At 36.2% G+C, this 19761-nt stretch overlaps 1 protein-coding gene across 1 annotated transcript; it reads right to left on the bottom strand.

Annotated features, from left to right (window-relative positions):
* Positions 1-8891: 8891 nt before the first annotated feature.
* Positions 8892-18822, bottom strand: Tmlh (Trimethyllysine hydroxylase). The gene is made up of 8 exons (XM_028301632.1): positions 18665-18822; positions 18322-18421; positions 16864-16976; positions 16191-16411; positions 13765-13940; positions 10908-11135; positions 10352-10485; positions 8892-9238 (listed from the first exon to the last, which is right to left on the bottom strand). Exons 1-8 carry the CDS (start codon positions 18726-18728, stop codon positions 9102-9104), a joined length of 1173 nt encoding a protein of 390 aa, XP_028157433.1. The 5' UTR covers positions 18729-18822; the 3' UTR covers positions 8892-9101.
* Positions 18823-19761: the final 939 nt, after the last annotated feature.

Below are 19761 nucleotides of genomic sequence, written 5' to 3'. Positions count from 1 at the left end.
TCGACCCATTCGAGTTTCAACCTTATCGCTTGTGTCTAAAATCTAAGATTAAATGTTGGTGTCAGCAATAAGAGTCATTAACTCTGATCTGTTACACTCGTATTCACAAACGATGCTTGCTTAGGTGACGCAGCAAATCGAACGCACAGCGTTGAATAGAGCTTTGTAATTGGTTCGCGTGTGACCCTGTGCGTTCACGCGCACTGTGTGTCTCATAGTTTGTGAATACGAGCGTTAGACTAGTAGACTGTTAGCTATTAGACTGTTGTTTACAGTAATCATAAGATAATCATTATGTGAAAAATGATTACCAGAGTAGATTCAGTCGCTCTATTTTTATAGGAATGCGTATGTGTGTTAGTAAGTCCCTTCAAATTATTTTGTTTAAAGCTCATTTATTATTTGTGAATGTTCTATATAAAACTAAAATAGTTGAACCCGACAATCGTAAAAGTTTTGATTAGAATTTCTGTTTTTACCGGACATGTTGCGTGTTCTATTATAAAACTAACTTTATTGTTTTAGTTGTTTGTGATTTAATTCATTTTGTAATTTAAGAATTCGCCTCTACGTTTTTTTTTCGGTTATAAAGTTTCATAAAAGAGTAAGTTGAGTTGACAAAAGACTGAAGAAAGTTGGATTTTTGTCTCAACATCCAGTAATAAAGCCTGTTCACTTCATTACAACGACTCAATCAGCAGCACACGCTCGTATTCAGGACGGCTATGTGATGCGAGAAGGAAGCCTTAATCCCCTTCGAGGCGTTTGTTTGAAAGCTCTCGCCGGGATCAGTGAAAGCTTACGTGCGTTCATTGTTTTAAAAACGCCACTTATAAAGGACGGAAGTACAAAGGGTGTGAAATTCACGCGTAATTTCGCTCAGCCTCTTATTTGGTATGGTAATGATCGTGGCGGAGAAATGCTCAATTGAAATGAGAGTGTTTTATGTTTGCAGAAAGATAGGAAACTTTTTCGGTTATAAGTAACAGACGACGCATTTAATAAGATGGATACTTAAACGCTGCTTCTGTCTTCTGCCGCACAATTTATAAACGCAGTAAGTAACAAGTGAACAGTTTCGAGAAAAACGCGATCAAAGTTGAAATTTACTTACGGACTTTGTCTCGAATGTATCGAAATGATCACAGTATTTTTATTTATATTTGCACTATTTCTTTCCCACCATGATATGCAGATGCATTTGCGCTATTATTCTGATTCTATTTCAATAAAAAGTATGACAACTTTTGAATACACAGGCAGGTCACTGGTGTAAAAAACTTCACTAACACAAGACAAAGCAAAATATTCATTCACTGGCTTTACTGCCTTGGTTGACTGGTAAATTTTGATTTCTACTCGGGACTATTCCCAGCTCTCGTTCCCACCGCTGTAACTCCTGAGTAACCAGGATCTACAGCTGGCTGCCAGTAAAATTAAAAAGTAAAACGAATTTAGACCCTAATAATTAACAAACACTTCTTATTATGAACTATTTTCGTTCACCCGTCTCCCATGGCATTCTTTTGAATATGATACATGTCTCGTTAAACTTCATACGATATAACTAGTCATGCAATGCGAACTGTCCATGCTCAACTATTCAAAAACAGGCTACTAGGCATACAGTGTACGGCCAGAGACAAAAAGTTTGCAACTATGTTTGGAACGAACGAACACATCCCACAATAACGCCAGGAATTCAAGATAGCCATAAAATACACAAGTATTTTACTTCCTTGTCATATTTGTATTTTTTTGGCGCACAACTACTAAACTAGTATTCTGACAAGTTTATATTGTTCTAAAAGTGTAGTCGCTATTTGCTAAATTTTCGTCTTAATAATTTACGTTTTTTAACGTAACGACGAACGTACACACAAAAGGTTACAGAATTTGTAGCACCCTAACAAGAGCACATCCTTTTACTGATAAGAGAAAATTAAGCTTCTTTTAACAATAAGTACCTACGATTGAAAGTCTAAGGCTGAGTTGCACCATCTTACTTTAACGTTGACAAACGTCAAAAATCTGTCAAGCTCCATTCAAAAAGCATCGGTTATTGTCAAAGTTACGGTCAAAGTAAGTTGATGCAACTCAGCCTAACTGTTCAATTTGCAAAGTGGAGCTGGATTTACAATAGAAAAACATTTCTTTTGCGCTGGTTAAAAGGTTTGTTGAAATCTTTAAAATCACAGTTGAAAAGGTGCGTACTACGAAAAGAGCTAAGAAGAGAAAATTATTGTTGTAACCTCTTCAAATGACATTCATTAATGGCAAGGCACTTTGTCTTTCTTGGTCTGACATTTAATTTAGTTATTAGGAATAGGATAAAGGAAGGCTTCGCCATCCGTTTGATATTATGGTTGTATACTTTGAACCGCAATAGGTTGTGGTAATTATTTTCGATCATTATAAAATCGTTTATTTTAGACATCATCCACATAGAATGAGTAGAGTAGATTACCTACGCTCGTATTCACAAATATTACTATGAGGTCTCACAGTGCGCGTAGACGCACAGGGTCACACACGAACCAATCACAGAGCTCTATTCAACGCTGTGCGTTCGATTTGAAGCTTCGTTTGTAAATACGGCATTTAGAAATTGTATTATGTATATTGTATACGGACACGTGACCTTAAATAAGCGAGTCTAGTAAGGGTCTTGTAACAAATACAGCCCTTACTAAGAAAAGCGTTGTCTCCAACCCAACAGCAAGTCACGTTTCATTAGAATTGCTAAAAATAAACTTAATTAATTACTGATTGGGGGTTTTTTCTTTGAGTTCTTTCATTGGGCTGCCTTGTTTGTTTTTGAAAAGATATTTAGTGAATAAATTAAACTAAGGAACCTTTAATCTCTACATTTCTGTAGAGACTTATAATATTATAAATAAATTTCTATTTTTCCTCGTTTGCATGGAACCTAGAGGAATTCCAATTTGCATCAGCAACGGGAAAAATTAAACCGAGCATTGTATTTTCATCTTCAGTCTTCTCATTTTACTGCAAATCAGAAACAACGTTCGTCTATTTCTTACTTTTTGTTTCAAAGCACGGCAATCCTATAATGAGCGCTATAAAAAACCAGATTATCCTTCCTGTAATTTTCTCGATTCGTTGCTCGCGGCGCACCGTGGCCGAAGACAATAAAACAGTCGTTAGAGAAAAAATAAAGTCGCGAACCACGGATACACTGATAGTGATGGGAGAAATAAACAAAATTATCGATAAAATAGACAAAATAATAAGGTGATAGAAAAATAGCAAATTTCCTAGACGCTTCACAAACAGCGTCGAAATTATTTAATTAAAATAGCTAAAATGGATCTCTCTGATCTATCAAGAAGAGAAGAGAAGAGTAGGTACTCAATAATAACATTAGATACATAATGATTGGCAGGCCTCCTACTAGGTGGACCGACGATCTGGTGAAGGTCGCAAGACCGGTCTTTGTGGAAAGGGGCCTTTGTCCAGCAGTGGACGTCATTCGGCTGAAACGAACGAACGAACATATTAATGAATGCTGTCATCTCAAAATATACCGACGACAATGTGTGCGTTTATGGTGTTGAGAGTGCTACGGTACCTTAGTTACTTACTTGGTAAATATGATGAAAGACTTTATCTTGTTGTGCCACTACTAAAGCATCAACATTTATACATTTTATTATCGTCAAGCCAACGACACTTTCACATCACTAAATATTATGCCCGGTCATTCTTTTTTCATAAAGATGAATACGGCAGCGGAAAGTTACGGTATAATACTTTCAAGTTTCAATGAGCAATAACGTCGAGTTTCAAGATTTGTGTCCTGTCACCTCTCCTAAAATATGGTTCTTGATTCAAATCTTTTCAACTTCATCTTTTTTGGCATTCAAATTATTTTTTCTTCACGTATTTGATAGCTTAGGAAGTATGTTGTGAAATGGCTCTAGCAATCATTGGTAGCCTACGAGTAATTATAGTCGATAGAAATATTTCAGTATCGATACAGTTTGCAACCAAATACAAACTAAAGTTAAATACTAGCAATGGAAAAATGGGTGTCAAAAATCACCTCAGGTATTCACTTACAAAATTGCCTTATTCTAGGGCAGATTTACACAGTTTAAAGTTCTCCTAGTCCATATTCATCATTTCAGCCATAGGACGTCCACTGCTGAACATAGGCCTCCCCCAATGCTTTCCATGTTGATCGATTGGCAGCGGTCTGCGTCCAGCGCTTCCCTGCTACCTTTACGATGTCGTCGGTCCACCTTGTAGTTGGACGTCCCACGCTGCGTTTTCCGGTACGCGTAGTCCATATTATTATCTACAAATTCAAAATCAACCATTTATGTATTAAACCTCCGTAATGATATTCATTGTGTGCCTGAAACACTGGAAGGCATTGATTGAAATAAGTAGGATGTATCATGACGTCAGTGCCTCGTTAGGAAGTGTAGGCGGCGCCACCAGCAATGTTACGGACGTTGATTCCATTGTTTGCGAATAATGTTTTACTTGTGGAAAGTTATTTTGGTTCGCATTGTTTATAATGTGTATCATAGCCCTAACATGATAGTGTTTTTTTATCCATAAAAGTATATTTGTATAGTTTGAATGTAAAATTGTAAAAGTCGACAATTTTATTTTACATTCTATCAAAATTCGCTCGAAAAATAAATAACTTATTCGGTGACAGACCGATATCTTCACAAACTTTTATCCATCATGCTGGTAAAAAAACAATAAAATTAAATACTTACTTAGCTATAAAAATTCAAACTTTTTTAATATGGAACAGGACCTACCTATCTAACCAACACATCTTCATAATCAAGCGAGTACAATTCCAAAAGTTTATTAAAATAAACAAGTTCCTCTCTGAAGTTTATGCCACCCTTTTGTTCTCCCAATAAGGTCTTTTGTAAAGCTGCGTGGGACCCTAATTCTGAAGATCAGATAGGGCAAGCCTACTTTGCCCCCGACGTCATTGAGCAAAATTGAATTGTACCGAACAAAAGAACGGTTAGAGGTTGGCACTACAACGCCCCGCAATTTCAACACTCAAAATGCAAATGTTCTAGTAGATTTTATATAATACTGGCTACGCATCCCTATTCCCTTATTCCAAACTTTTTGGCCAGCCAAAAATGAGAACGCAAACACGCCACGAGAGGGCGGTTCAAATCTACTAGAAGACGCGGAACTACCCACGTCCGTCAAGCTCAATGGCGCGCGCGTGCGAGTGAAAAACTGCAATAACAGTGTAAAGACCCGCTGTGTTCAAGAAATATGGTGTGAATTGTGTGTTGTGTGTGCAGCAAGACCTCTATTAGATGTAAGTCCCGACCGGGAAATCTCAAAACCCAGGATTATGCAAGTACCTACTCGTAAGCGTCGTCCGGCAGCGTTGGCCAAGTAGGTAAGTCCTAAAACTTCCCTACCTGTAGCGGTCCAGTCAACCTAGAAACCCTCTCAGGTTCAATCTTTCTTCAGATTTTTTCTCTTTTGTATTATATCGTTACCATGTGGTTATGGCAGAGTTTAACAGAACCACTTCTACAATTCCTGAGGATGTCGTAAAAGGTGACCAAGGGACAAAAATATGCAAACATCAAGCCTCAAAAGAAAGGTTGGCTTGCCAGATGAGAGTCTGGGTAACTGGATAGCGTAGGGAGTATGAGCCAAATCATCCATTTGGCTCAGGTAAATTAGAGAGATTCGAACTTCTGCAGCGAAAATGATTATGGTCGATGATGCGTTGTTTTACAAACTACGAACTGACTTTGCATTTCCTCAGACTGAATATTTCTATACTAGTTCAAGTAACTCATTAGGTACTTCGCTAATTATATTGTAGGACGAGATCAAACAAGGTCAGCCGGGGCTGGTGACGAGTTAAGTACCTACCTCGGCCATAATGAATACAGACGACTCTGCAATGAATATGGCTTCTGAGAGCCACATATTTCTTTGTAACTTTGAGTAATTGGTACCTACTTAGATTAATTAGTAGCAAGAGTGGCACGTACCAGCACTTACAAATATTTACTCGACATGTTTTCTTATTGGTATTTTTGTCACCTGCCACATGAGGTATCGAAATGCCTTTTCACGCCATAACAAAAATAAATCCCTGAGGCCCTCACGGAATATCAAACCAGCTATTTATACGCCAATAACTATGATGTATAGCATCGCAATCAAGATAGAAAGCAGTGGGTTCAATTTTATTTAGTCTTTGTATTTATCAGCTTAAAAATAGGTTATAAAAAACAGTGATACAAAATATTTTTAAAACTAAGGCACCTAGACCCAGTTCAATTCTTAAATGTTCATCATCATTTCAGCCATAGGACGTCCACTGCTGAATATAGGCCTCCCTCAATGATTTCCATGTTGACCGGTTGGTAATGGCCTGCGTCCAGCGCCTTCCTGCTACCTTTATGATGTCGTTGGTCCACCTTGTGGGTGGACGTTCCACGCTGCGTTTTCCAGTACGCGGCCTCCACTCCAGAAACTTTGGAATTCTTAAATGTTACTGATTGGAATTTAATCGATATGTAAAATCCTATCGTGGGAAATACACCTTTTTTGTTATCTTATGACTGTAATAAACTCTAAAGAAGAGTAATTTTATTTACGTACCATGCTCAAAATAACAGTAAATGTATTTAATCTCCGAATAGAGATTCTGAACTGGTTATAATATATGAACAGCTACAAATGTGATTGATAAATGATATCGGCTACCCATACTTAAGGTATACATTCTTTCTACTTTCTAATATAATTTGTCTGTAATATATCAAGCACCTATAGTGGGTTACCCTCCCTCTGGCACTACACGACACAAAAAGGAGGCTCACTTTTTGCTGAATCAGCTTCCATTGTGACGTCAGCATCGGCGGTGACGTGCCCATGACATGAATTATTCGGCTCAATTTTGCCGACAACGTGACAACNACTGGACTATCAGTGTCCTGTGATTATAAATGGCGTTCAAAAAATTTACGGCCGCGATTTTGCGGTTCGAGCGTCACTTTGGACGGCTCGCAACGCTGCAAACGGTTTTCCTGAATAAGCAACTTCATTTTCATGGCTTTAAATGGATGTGTAAAATTATGAAATAATTGTTGTGCTTTCGCTACTTCAATGCTTTTCAAAAGAACTTATTATAGTTTCTTTATTTCTAGCATAATACGTTTATACATAGGTACAATCCCTTACCACATCTTTTGTGACAATATTGTGTTAGCTCTGCCGAAAAAGCAACGTAATACCAACTATAAATCCTACTAGTAATATTATAAATGCGAAATTTTGGATGTCTGGATGGTTGTATGTTTGTTACTCTTTCACGCAAAAACTACTGAACGGATTTTGATGAAACTTTACAGTATTATTGTTTACAACCGAGAATAACATACGAGTATAGGCTATAATTTATGACTATCTGTGACAAACTAAATTTCACGCGGGTGAAGCCGCGGGCAAAAGCTAGTTAAAATACACTTACTTCTAAATGATTACAAGATAGGTAAGTATATTTTTGGAAATCAGGTTTGAGGTAGGTACACATTTTTAACCTTTTATTGCTGTCAAAGGACGCCCATATATTTTCACAATGACAGNGGTCCCGCCCCAGAGCATGACACATGCTGCCTGCACGGCCGCATCCAGGTGCTTCCTGCGACCTTCACCAGATCACCGGGCTACAAAGTAGGAGTGTAATACTAGGTTACAATGAAATTTCGTTCGTTTCAGCCAAATGACGTCCACTGCTGGACAAAGGCATCCCCCAAGGCTTTCCATAATGCACGGTCCTGCGCTGCCCGCATCCAGGCTGGTCGGTTACAATTAAATAATAAATTGTTATCAATTTAATGCTATGAAAAAATACGCTTAAGACATTTAGGCTTATTGAACATGTAGTTTAAAATAGGTACTGGAGTAAGCAGAATAAAATAAATGTTGATAACCCTTAATTTGTCTCGGCGACAAGACCGATCCGCCTTTCTTCTGTTTAGTCGATTGCCGCGACAGATACTAATGAATTGGTAAGCTAAACATTTGAAATCATTAAAGTTGCTGCTATTAATGATTTTCGGTTCACGCCCACCGAGAAAATGGGCCTTTTGAACAAACAATTTAAAGTATTTTTTTAAAATCTGAATCTTTTTTTTACTAATTGGGTTCCAAAACCAACCGAGTAGGTTTAATTTTGGTGTTTATGCGCTGCTTACATACTGCATTTTAAATACCTAGCAATAATATTCGGCTACTTTGTTAAAAATAAGTTTTAAAAAAACCCTCAGATTTTAGTCATCATCAATCTCTATTGTTATTTTTCACAATAGCAAAAACCACTTATTTGTTAATCTTCTGATTGAATGCACCTTAACAAATTCTATACTACCTACCACAAACGCATTTTACTATCGAATGGAGCGATCAAAATGGCCATTCCGATGCATTTTGTGGCGAGCGACGAGTGGCATAAACTGCAGATGCAATATAATAGTGACCGTAATAGCTTTTGCTCACTTGTAAATCGGAAAGCATGCACATACGTGAAATAGCCCATTATAATGTATTGAACAGATTACCATAATAGTTTAAGATATTTTATAGGCTTGCTGAAAGTATAAAGTAATACGCTAAGTAATAAACTAGCATAATATGTATCCTGGATGATTTTTTTACCCATAAATATCTGAAAATACATAGTCTGATATCAGAACCTTAAACTATTTGCTCTTCACACGATAGAAGGGACAAACTAACAACCCAGACCTATAATACTGCTGTTTAAAGAACATGCTTTACAAAGAGTGGTCAGTTTTTAAATAAAAACAATTTTTGAACAAAACAATATTTATTTAAAATAAAGTAGGTAATTTTTAAGAACTAAAAAAAGCTTTTTAAACAGAGATTCAGGAACTAACTAAAGCTTTTTAAACAAAAGAACAGGAACTAACTAAAGTTTTCTAAACAATAATATGGGAAGTAAAGACCAAATCCTCTATTTGCCTCTGGTAACCGGCAAATTAGAGAGGGTCGTGCAACTGCAGTTGGTAATAAATAGGCTGATGATGTTGCAACATTTAATTGATGAGTCCGAGGGTGCGGGCCCTGTCGAGCCAATCGGACCTAGACACGTAGGTGCCTCCGAGCGTCCTTTTTCCTGTGAACGCAGTTCTGCCGTGCAACACTCTAAAGTTATCCATCGCCAAAACCGTCCCTGGAACATTAATACATTTATGTTGAAGCAAGAATAACCAAATGGGGTAGGGACTGAATGTTCGAGATCCGAGAGTGAACAACGTCATCGTTGAACTATTGTGGTGAACACGCTCGCGACACAAGCATTAGCTTACCACAAGGGGTTATGGGACATAAGTAATTAACGCAATATTAATAGTATTTATCATAAAGGCAGCAGGGAAGCGTTGGACGCAGGCCGCTACCAATCGATCAACATGGAAAACATTGGGGGAGGCCTATGTTCAGCAGTGGACGTCCTATGGCTGAAATGATGATGACGATGAAAATATAATGGGCACATTCATACTACTGCAAAATAATCAAGCATTCTGTGATACGGGAATTTACAGGATCGTGCAAACATTGATAGTAAAAAAAGCATCTATTGAATCTAACGGCTCTATCTTCGACGGAAACCTTATTTTTACAAGCTTTATATTGACTTCACTTGTTAGTATGTGTGGGACAAATCTTGCAACTGAATTTAAGACCACTTCTCGTCAACCGATTGAGCTGAAATTTGGTATACTTATGTAAGTACGATGACAATGCAATGTTACGGTACCATTGAGCTGGTCTGATGATGCAGTCAGGAGGTGGCTATAGGAACTCNAAACCTTATTTTTATAAAATGTGATAAGTAATTGAGAAATTTCTCTTTTAAAAACTTTTTCTAATTTCTTTCCCGGTTTCTGAACAATAAATACTTGATGTTTTCTAAGGAATTCTATTTCCAGGGTAATTAATTAAAATCATCAAGTGCTACTTCTACTTCTAAATAATCACTATAGTAAGACAATTAAGACGGTTAATGAAAAACTATTGATTTGCTAAAAGTAATTTGTTAAGTTATGAAAGTGTTTGTTATTACACTTTACGTAATTACTAGTCTCGGATTCATAAGGTTGTTATGCTCTTATTTTTCAAGCTGTTTGCTAACTATGCGTACTTTGCGTACACTGAAAGTCAGGTTCCTAGCGACAAGATCGTCTAAATTGTGCCGATCGATGTCTTTCATGAGTTTTGTTTTTGTTGTGGTGTACAATAAAGTATATTCTGTCCATGTAACATGTATCAACCATTCCCTTACCTGGTTTCAGCTTGAATTGCCACTGATTGCGCGGGTCTTGAAAGTAGCGGCCCAAGTTCCTCAGGGAGCGATAGTAAGCCCTACATTTTTCACCGTCCTCGAACGCCATTGCCGTTCGGTCGAATACGTTGTATCTGCAAAATATATTTCAGCTTTAGTTTTATAGTCACATTACCCTTAAGATAAGCTCTATTTTATGGAACATGAGATAGAACACACGGAAAAATCATAACGCTTCTTAGAAGTTTGGGTTTTCAGCCCAAAGAAATCAATATGAGCATATTGTTAGATAAAAGTTTGTGGTCATCGGCTATGGTACACATTGATAATAACATAATCATTGAAGCAAATTGTGCAAATTATTTTCTAACATAATCCAATTATGTTAGAAAATAATTTGCAAATACAAATTCCATTTAAAAATACCAGAATTTTGAACAAATATTTAAAAACATATTTTCATATCAATTTTAAAATAATTTAAAAAAATTAATCACTTTGTAAATAATTCAAGGTTTTTCATTTAGGTTTTTGTTGAACTTTACATTGTTCTTACCTAATTTGTACCAGATCCTGAGTATCGGTGTCGATTCTAATAACTGGTGCAGAGTGTCTATAGTTGTGTTCTTTTTCCACAAACTCTCCTTCAACGTTGAATTTAGTTAGGAATTCGAAATCTTCTGGATGGTCTTCTTTCAGACGGGTTGCTCCATAGAATCCATCTGTCAAGATGGTCTCACCACCAATTCCGTCCACGTGTTCGAAACAGTGCAGGATTTGAAGACTGTAAAAAAAAATAACTTCATTAATGTAGAGACACATCATACAATACATTTTTGTGGCCCACATTTATGTGTGTTAGTAATTAACACAACTTATTATATCAAAAGTGCCGTTTAGTATAAAAATATTCTGAGTTAGGGCAATAAGAGATATAAATTCGTATATACTATTACAAAGTCGACAGAACACTTATTTTAGAGCCTCATAAATCCCTAAGGGGCTCGCATCTTTTATTTTATCGCGTCACCTTAGCTGGCATTTACATCAATGCGTACTTTATATTTATATCTCATTACAAGACAAATAAGATTCACCTTTCTGTTTATAATGGGTTCGCAAGTGCCGTGTTCAATTTCGGTATTAGTTTTGAAAATAAAAGGGCTTTTAATAGCTGTAAGCTTGTAGACCAGTTAGTTTGATAAACTCCGCGTCGATAAAACTCATTGTAAACTCGATTAATTTCATCGAAACTCACAATTTACTAAAGTCTGTATGGTTTTCCTCAGTGTAGTAAGAGCTCAATTCAAAGTCAAACTATAAAATTTTAAAACACAAAGAAATAAATTAAAATATTGCGAATTAAGGAAACCGGTAACAGAAAAATAATAGTAACAAACATGTTTTGAGCAAATGGTTATGTTGCTTACAACTGTTAGGCTAGGCTAGGCAATCACAAAATTGTACGTCAAATGTTTAGACCATAATGAAATTTGGACTAAAAATTTTAGGCGTGTCGAAGAGCACCCATTACCTATGTCTTGCCACAGCATTCAACAATTACATAGCTACATAAACCTCAAATAAGGTACTACGTAATTATAATGGTATCTATAGGTATTGATTTATCTAGATGCTCTCATGGTAAAACACCCAACTTTAATATTAAATTCAAATTAACGTCTAGCCGCAACAAAATATAATTTTATAGTGTAAGGCTTCTACAGAAGGCGTTGGCGTGGAAACTAATATGCAAAGCATAGCTTACGGTCGATGTTTGGCAACGAAATTGCACGTGCAATTTTGCAGCTGGGCTTTGCATTTTTTCTTCCACTTGAAAAATTCGAAGTGAGAAAAATTCAGTTTAAAAATAAATTTCCAGCTCCATTTATATTTTGATACTTGAAAGGCGTAACTGCTGAATGAGAAATGAGAAACATTTTCAAGTTGATTGTTAAACAAAATTATTATGTTCACAGGGCTTCACACATGAAGTTAAAGACCGTAGTATCTTATAAAGCACTATAGGGATTCGGCAACAAAAAAATGTCAACAGGCACATAAGCTTAGTTATTTAAAAACTGGGAAAATGTATGACAGTTTGTTAAATAGTTAACTAAGTAGGTAGTATCCGGTAAACTTTGGAGAAGGTGAAGGTTTGTAGGTTGAAAAAGAAAAAAAAATACGATAGAAGCTGCCCTTTCTATAGTATTCTATTAAGTGTCAATATTTTAGGCAAACAAAAACAAACCCATGGTCCTTTTACTGTCCTGAAGCAGTGGTAGGGTTAGTACTGGGACGTGTAAAAGTGTGTTTTAAAAGCCTAAATAAATAAAGTTTTTAGTTTTACTCGTTTTACTCAACCAACTTTGGTGACAAAAATTGCATAAAAAAGTAGGAAATTTTTATGCGTTGCACACTGAACAAAACTTTTTTTATAAGTCTCATTCGCTAAACAGAATCGGGAAGCAACCAACAGTTACAAGCAGAAGCCTTTTCGATTGGCACTGAAATAATAATGACGGGGAGGTTCCACAGAGTAGGTCACAAATAGACCTCTTGAAAAAATAAGTAACCTCATTATCTGGAATATCAAGAAACAGATGATCCTCCATGTGCACGTTTAAAGCGAAAATTCTTGTTTGTGAGAAATATTTTATTTTGGCTACAACCTCCCGACAGTGACATTCATGATAGCTTCCCTTTTTTGTTCCACATTCGCAAATATAAACGTTCCTTTTATGTTAATACAACGACGTGTGGTAAATTTAATGTTAAGTGTACAATTTATTCAAACAAGGCCTAAAGTAATAAAGGTAAAATTATAATTTAAACATTTTTCGGTAACAAAATTTACAATGTTTTTCACATTTTTCACAAAAACTCTAATTAGTCATTATTACAGGTGTGATCCCTAACTTTGCATTCTTATGTGTATCGTACGTACATTGTTTTTGCATTCTTGGCACTCCTTTCCTTTTTCTTTAAGACTTTTTTAAATTGGCGAATAAAAAACGGTGAGAAAAAAGCAGTAATACGAGTATTTTTATTACAAGGACCTAACTTTCGTGTAATATTGTAAAGAAGTAAAACTCCAACAGTTTTCTTGTGAAATGGTAACAAACATCCATTCATCCATCTTTGCAACCTATCATATTCATAATATTCGTTCGTTCGTTCGTTTCAGCCGAAAGACGTCCACTGCAGGACAAAGGCCTCCCCCAAGGATTTCCACAAAGACCGGTCCTGCGCCGCTCGCATCCAGGCACCTCCCGCGACCTTCACCAGATCGTCGGTCCACCTAGTGGGTGGCCTGCCCATGCTACGTCTTCCGGCTCGTGGTCGCCACTCAAGAACTTTCCTGCCCCAGCGGCCATTCATTCATAGTATTATTATAGGATTATAAGTTTTACCCAGTTGACTCAGTAAAGTAGGTGCTGTCATGGTGGAGATCCAAATGCAAGTTAGTGTACGCGGTATCAGCGTGGAATGCTGTCGTGGAGAACTCCCACATGCCCCCAAAAAATGTGTTCTGGATTCCTCCCAAGGCTTTGCATACTGGCTCCGTCCCTTCTAAGGTGGGCTCCGCCTGAAAATTGTTAATGAAATGTTCATAATTATATTCCACACATCGTTTCACACAAATGACGTCCACTGCTGAACAAAGGCCTCCCCCCAAGGATTTTCACACCGACCGGTCCTGTATTATATCCCAATGATGAAACTAAGTACATATTATTAATTAGTGCGACTGATTATAATTTTTACTGAAGAGTAGTAGGCACAATTTTTAAAAAGTAGTTACATTTTTAAATTTGAGCAGTAGGTAACACGATTCCCAAACGTTTAAGCATACTGTTTTGGCTTACCCCTCGTCACTAGATATTAAATTGTTTTCCACATGAAGGAACTATGTGATAAGGTCGCGTGAAATACAAAGTATTTGGAACATTACGAATGGGACATTTAGCCTCCAATCGGGTCTGGACCCTTACCAAAAGTTGGTTTGATTACACCCACCCTGGAATATCGGTACCGATATTAAATTCTTGTTAGGCCAATTTTATATTGGAATCGGAATACCGAGAGTTCAATGTGTGAGGTTTCATTGAAGGAGATGGTATTGTAATTTTCAGTCGACAGCACTTCAAATTAATTTGGCTGTAAAATCGCGTTTATAGCAACTACAATAAAATAGAGAATACAATAATTAAAACTACTCCGAATATGACCGATAGGTAATAAAAATTTAAAGTGGATGCTGATCCAATCATTTCCGCATAAATTACAGTTACTACGAGTATATTTACTTCGCTATCGACCGGACGAAATTGAATTCCAATTATACGAGTATGAATGATAAAACTTTCGGGCATTATTTACACGGAGTAATTGTACGATGTACGAGTAGACTGGACGTCAGGGCCGGATTTCTTTAAAAAAACAATTACGGGGCCCCCAAAACGACTTACCTTTTAAATTAAATTTAATGTAAATTAAATTAAATTAATTATGGCAATGCATAGTGTAATCTTTGCTTAATAAGGGATTTATTTATTTATTGTAAAGTGTTATTTATCTATGTATTTACGAGGTGACACGCCGCACATGCAGCGTTCGTGTTATGAAATCGAGACACATTGTTTCCTCCATAGCTGTATTGTTACCTTCTCTCATTAGCAGCCCTGAAATATAGCTTACACAGCCGAGTGAAACCATACTTAGTATATTATAGGCACCTAGTACCTATCCTTTGTCTAGAATTACTATTCGAAATTGAATAATAAATTGTCTATTACCACCACTAAAGTTATTTAAATAGGTATTATTATTATAGTTAAATGTTATCGAGTGCTCCAAATTAAAAATGCAATTCTCTGCCCTATGTTTCTATTATAGAGAGGTCTATTTTAATATCGCAACAAAAATTAAACTGTCATCATGCCTATGCGCGTAAAATTTGTTGGGTCGTTTATTGCGTATTCATCCTACACTCTGCACTGCTTTCGTGCCTGCGTGCAGAATCGAGTGCTTGGAGCCCCAGGGCCCTAGTACGGCCCTGCCGGTCATTAATCTTCTGACCCTCTGACAAGCTCGTAATAGCGGTTATGTAAATGTGCTTAATACATTTTGTCATATTAAACATTATGACATCATGTCATAACCTTGCGAGCATTTTACAAATTACCTTATTTTTCTGGACATAGAATTCTTTATTGCACACCGCGCAGAATTTACGGTAGCTAGAAATACAACAAGTACCTAATCTAACGGTACGATTCATGCGGTCTTATCGCTAGCAAGCAATCTCAGTCTAAACAGTTTTTTACCAGTAAAATGTTACTCGTAGTAGGTCACGTTAAGAATGTTTTCATATTTATGCACGTCAAGTTTGCCCACGCACCAACGTATCATTTAAATATTATGGTTATGTAAAATCCACGGAAACAAATAAAAAAAATATCATTTTACCTATACGAGTGAATAGGTAGGTAAATGCAACATTTTTCAGTCGGATATCATCGTGCCGTCAAAGAATTTCTAAGAAAAATCCCGAATAACCCGATATCACGAAAACCTGCCTTTATGTTCTAGCTAGATTCTTACCTAGAGAAAAACAAATACTGAGTAGTTGCCATTTTGGTTTATCCGGATCTGATCTATTGCCTCTATTGTCTTATTTATAAGATTTTGGACCAAATAAACTCTTTCTTTCTTTCAAAATTCATAATCTAGCCTCCGATTTCAAATTTTGTTTCTTTCTTTGTATAGTCCACAGCACATCAAACTGAACATTTGTTATGGCACCTAATATAATACTGTCTGTACAATTACTTACACCTGTTATCAAAGCGATCCCATAGTCCAGAAGAGACTGGAACACTTTCTTGGCGCCGCCTTCTGTGTTCAAAAACTCATCCATTGGAACCTCGGCCACCATATCCTTGACAGATTCGCCAGCCCATAGCTTCGGCTTCAATCTACGACTGTTGATCCACCTCGTGTAGTCGAATTGATACAGGAAATCGGGATAATACAACGATTCGTGTTTGTCGTCCCCTTTGACAGAATAATTATTATATTAGTTATGAAGAAACGTTTATTTTATGACAAACAAAACAGATACCTAACTGTTGAATTATTTTAAAGTTATGACAAGTATCTTGTGATTAGCATTAAGCTTAAAATGATCTTGATGGTGCACTCTACTGTACCTGTACTTATACATCTGTAAATGGCGAATTATGGTGTACCTGTCTATACAACTACGTTTATTTTTTGTTGCCATCTATGTGTTTGAGACTAATACTGTAGTATTAATAGTAGGGTATCGCTAGCATATTCTGAAGAATGTGCTAATACCAAGACCATATCCTTACCTTACCTTTCACTATAATTGGTCCACATTCCAAAATTCATCAAAGTTAGTTTATAAATGAAACAAAAGACCAATAGAGGGATGTTTTTCTCATTCATTTACAACACGAATAATTGTCAATGTGTATACTTACAAGTTACACGAAGCTTTGAGTCATCAAGGCAAAAGCTTTCAATATTGGAATCTGGTATATCAACAATGTGTTTCGAACGTTGAAAAGTTTCCGTATTATAGCATTCTCCACATCTGTAAAATAAATGAATGAATTAATTTAGTTTCATTATACTTAGTACTATTAATATGATATTGACATTTTTAATACAGTTTTATGAACTGCCACTTGACTGTAATCATCATCATCTCAGCCATAGGACGTCCACTGCTGAACATAGGCCTCCCCCAATGCTTTCCATGTTGCCCGCTTGGTAGCGGCCTGCTTACTTGACTATAAAGACCACTTGGTACTTGATTGGAAAGGCCTATTTTATATTTTTTTGCTAAAACGAATCAAGTTTAAAAAACCATCTGTATATTTCAAGTTACTGGGAAGAACAGTTGTTTACTGAGAAAGATCGTTCAATTCTTGAAAAAGAAGTGGAATTGGCTTCATTAGACTCCGGCAACTTTGTGTAAAAGTTTATAATAATCAACTGAAACCGGGATTAAACTTGACTTTCACTTGTTGGGTTTTTATTGGCGGCCAAGCTGATCCTGGCTACACAGGAGTTGCAGCGGTGGGAATGAGAGGTGGGAATAATCCCGTAATCAAAGATAATTTTATCGTAATAACTAGAACCTAGAACCTGGCGGGAACGCGCTGTATGCAGGCCGCCACCAACCGGCCATTGTGGAAATCATTGGGGGAGGCCTATGTTCAGCAGTGAACGTCCTATGGCTGAAAATGATGATGAACTAGAACCATATAATATTTTATGTCAAGAGGACTTATGTTTCGCAAAATTGCTAAAGTCTGTTGGCGCGGACCAAAAGTGTCATTAGAAATACATTTGTAAGCGATGCGTGTCTCCTTTCCTATCAAAGACGAAAAAGCCAAAAATATTTTTGTTACATTTAGGTAAGTACTCTCTCGATGTGTTTACCGTTTTGTTTTTAAATAACACTCCAAAAATAAGTATAAAATAAGTAAACCTTTTGAATATTTGATGTTTTTGTTTACACATTTCTAAAGAAGATAAATAATATTTGAGCAATGTTTCATCAATATATTACCTACGGAAAGAGAACGAAATTGTTAAACATCGTTAGTTACGTAGTCTACTCGTATTTAACAAATATTACAGGAGGCCTATATCACGCCTATATTTAAAATAACATAGATTGTGTAGAAAAAAGGTTTCAGTGTGAATAACACGTATTTAATTATTTTCAGTAAGCACCTCGTATGTCTCCTCTTAACTAAATGTTGAAACATTAATTTGTAATCTTAAATATGAGAACAGCGCTTTCTATATATACTAAAAGCATGTTTCAGGTTATTCTTTTAAATAAGTAGTAAGAACAAACCAGACAATTAATAAATGTCCATCGTTATCGCCCTAGATTTAGTTTTTTTTTTTAATTTATTAATTACCTGCAATTGTCCCGTAACCAGCAATCTTCAAACTTTATAATACTGCCATTTCCAAATGTTATTTCTACAGACTTCTCTTTTAAAACAAAGCTCTTGAATTCTGTAAAATGAAATGAGGTGAATATAAATTTTAATAACTATAAATTATATTTTTCACAGATGAGGGTGTTTCCACTTGGTTATTATTTTGTAATTATAATGGTCCTGGGAATCGATAGATATTATCATAATATGCGAATATTTATAAAGATTATTATCGATTCTTAAAAATCATTAATTTTGATTTAGTTGAAATCGAAACCCTTATGGGTTATATTTGAAAAAAAATAACCTACAGACTTACTTTGTATTTGGGTGTGATTATTATTTAAAGATATCTGCCGATTAAAATCTTCACTGGAGGTCATTTTGAATTATCTAATCACTGCACAACGAACTGCACAAATACTTTAGAATTATGTCGCTGATTTAACGACCACCGCTCAGTTATGACTGTTCAATTATGACGGTATACTAGAACAATATCTCTCACATGTAAGTACTAGCTTTCCGCCCGCGGCTTCGCCCGCGTTGAATTTTGTCTGTCACAGAAAAATTTTATCGCGCGCGTCCCTGTTTCAAAAACCGGGATAAAAACTATCCTATGTTCTTTCCCGGGACTCAAACTATCTCTATGCCAAATTTCATCAAAATCGGTTGCGAGGTTTAAGCGGGAAAGCGTAACAGACAGACAGACAGACAGACAGACAGACAGACAGACAGAGTTACTTTCGCATTTATAATATTAGTTGGGATTGTAAATGGAGGTATCAGAAAGAGATCGATGTACAAACAATAGCACATCAATATAAAATTATTGCAAAATGACCCTTAAAACAACTGTATAAAATACCAGTGACTGCCAAAATGATCAGTGATCTGTACAAATCCGGTTCTGTACTATCGCAGTTCGAAGTTGAAGCGGAGACAAAATATTTTGCATACCTAATTATATTATCAAACACTGATAACGTCTAGTTAAGATATTAGGTCAGCTGTGACCTAGCTAGGGTATCACTTGCGTGGAATTATACAGTACCAAAACTCGTTTTAAAAGGTCGTTTTATACACGCCCATAAACTTTATTTTATTACGTGAATTGCAAATTATTTATAACATACAACGAAGATTCATTCAACCAAGTTATCATTCATACTAATCTTAATTATTTCCAAGTGTCAACGACATATTAAACAACCTTCACTATTGATACGTGCGTGCGTACAATGTCCGATTATTTTTTATTGAAAAACAACACTTATCGCAACTACAAAAATCTCACAATGTTTGTATGGTTTAGGTTCCTCACACTGAAACTCAGACACTGGTGGTTTATCTTTCACTAGAAGTGCCTAAAAGTTTCTAGGTTTCTTGAGTTTCTTTCTAATGGGGACCCTGGGA

The sequence above is a fragment of the Ostrinia furnacalis genome, unplaced genomic scaffold, assembly GCF_004193835.3.
Source record: "Ostrinia furnacalis isolate ACB-3 unplaced genomic scaffold, ASM419383v2 OfSCF0954, whole genome shotgun sequence".
NCBI classification, from domain to species: Eukaryota; Metazoa; Arthropoda; class Insecta; order Lepidoptera; family Crambidae; genus Ostrinia; species Ostrinia furnacalis.
This window is presented reverse-complemented; position numbering and strand designations above follow the sequence as displayed.

What these genes read in the sequence shown, in the direction of transcription:
- Tmlh (XM_028301632.1), bottom strand. Translation starts at nt 18,728, where the DNA reads ATGACCTCCAGTGAAGATTTTAATCGGCAGATATCTTTAAATAATAAT. An exon ending in TAATCACACCCAAATACAAA is followed by an intron (nt 18,422 to 18,664) that starts GTAAGTCTGTAG and finishes TTCATTTTACAG; the next exon opens with AATTCAAGAGCTTTGTTTTA. An exon ending in CAGGATCTGGTACAAATTAG is followed by an intron (nt 10,486 to 10,907) that starts GTAAGAACAATG and finishes TATATTTTGCAG; the next exon opens with ATACAACGTATTCGACCGAA.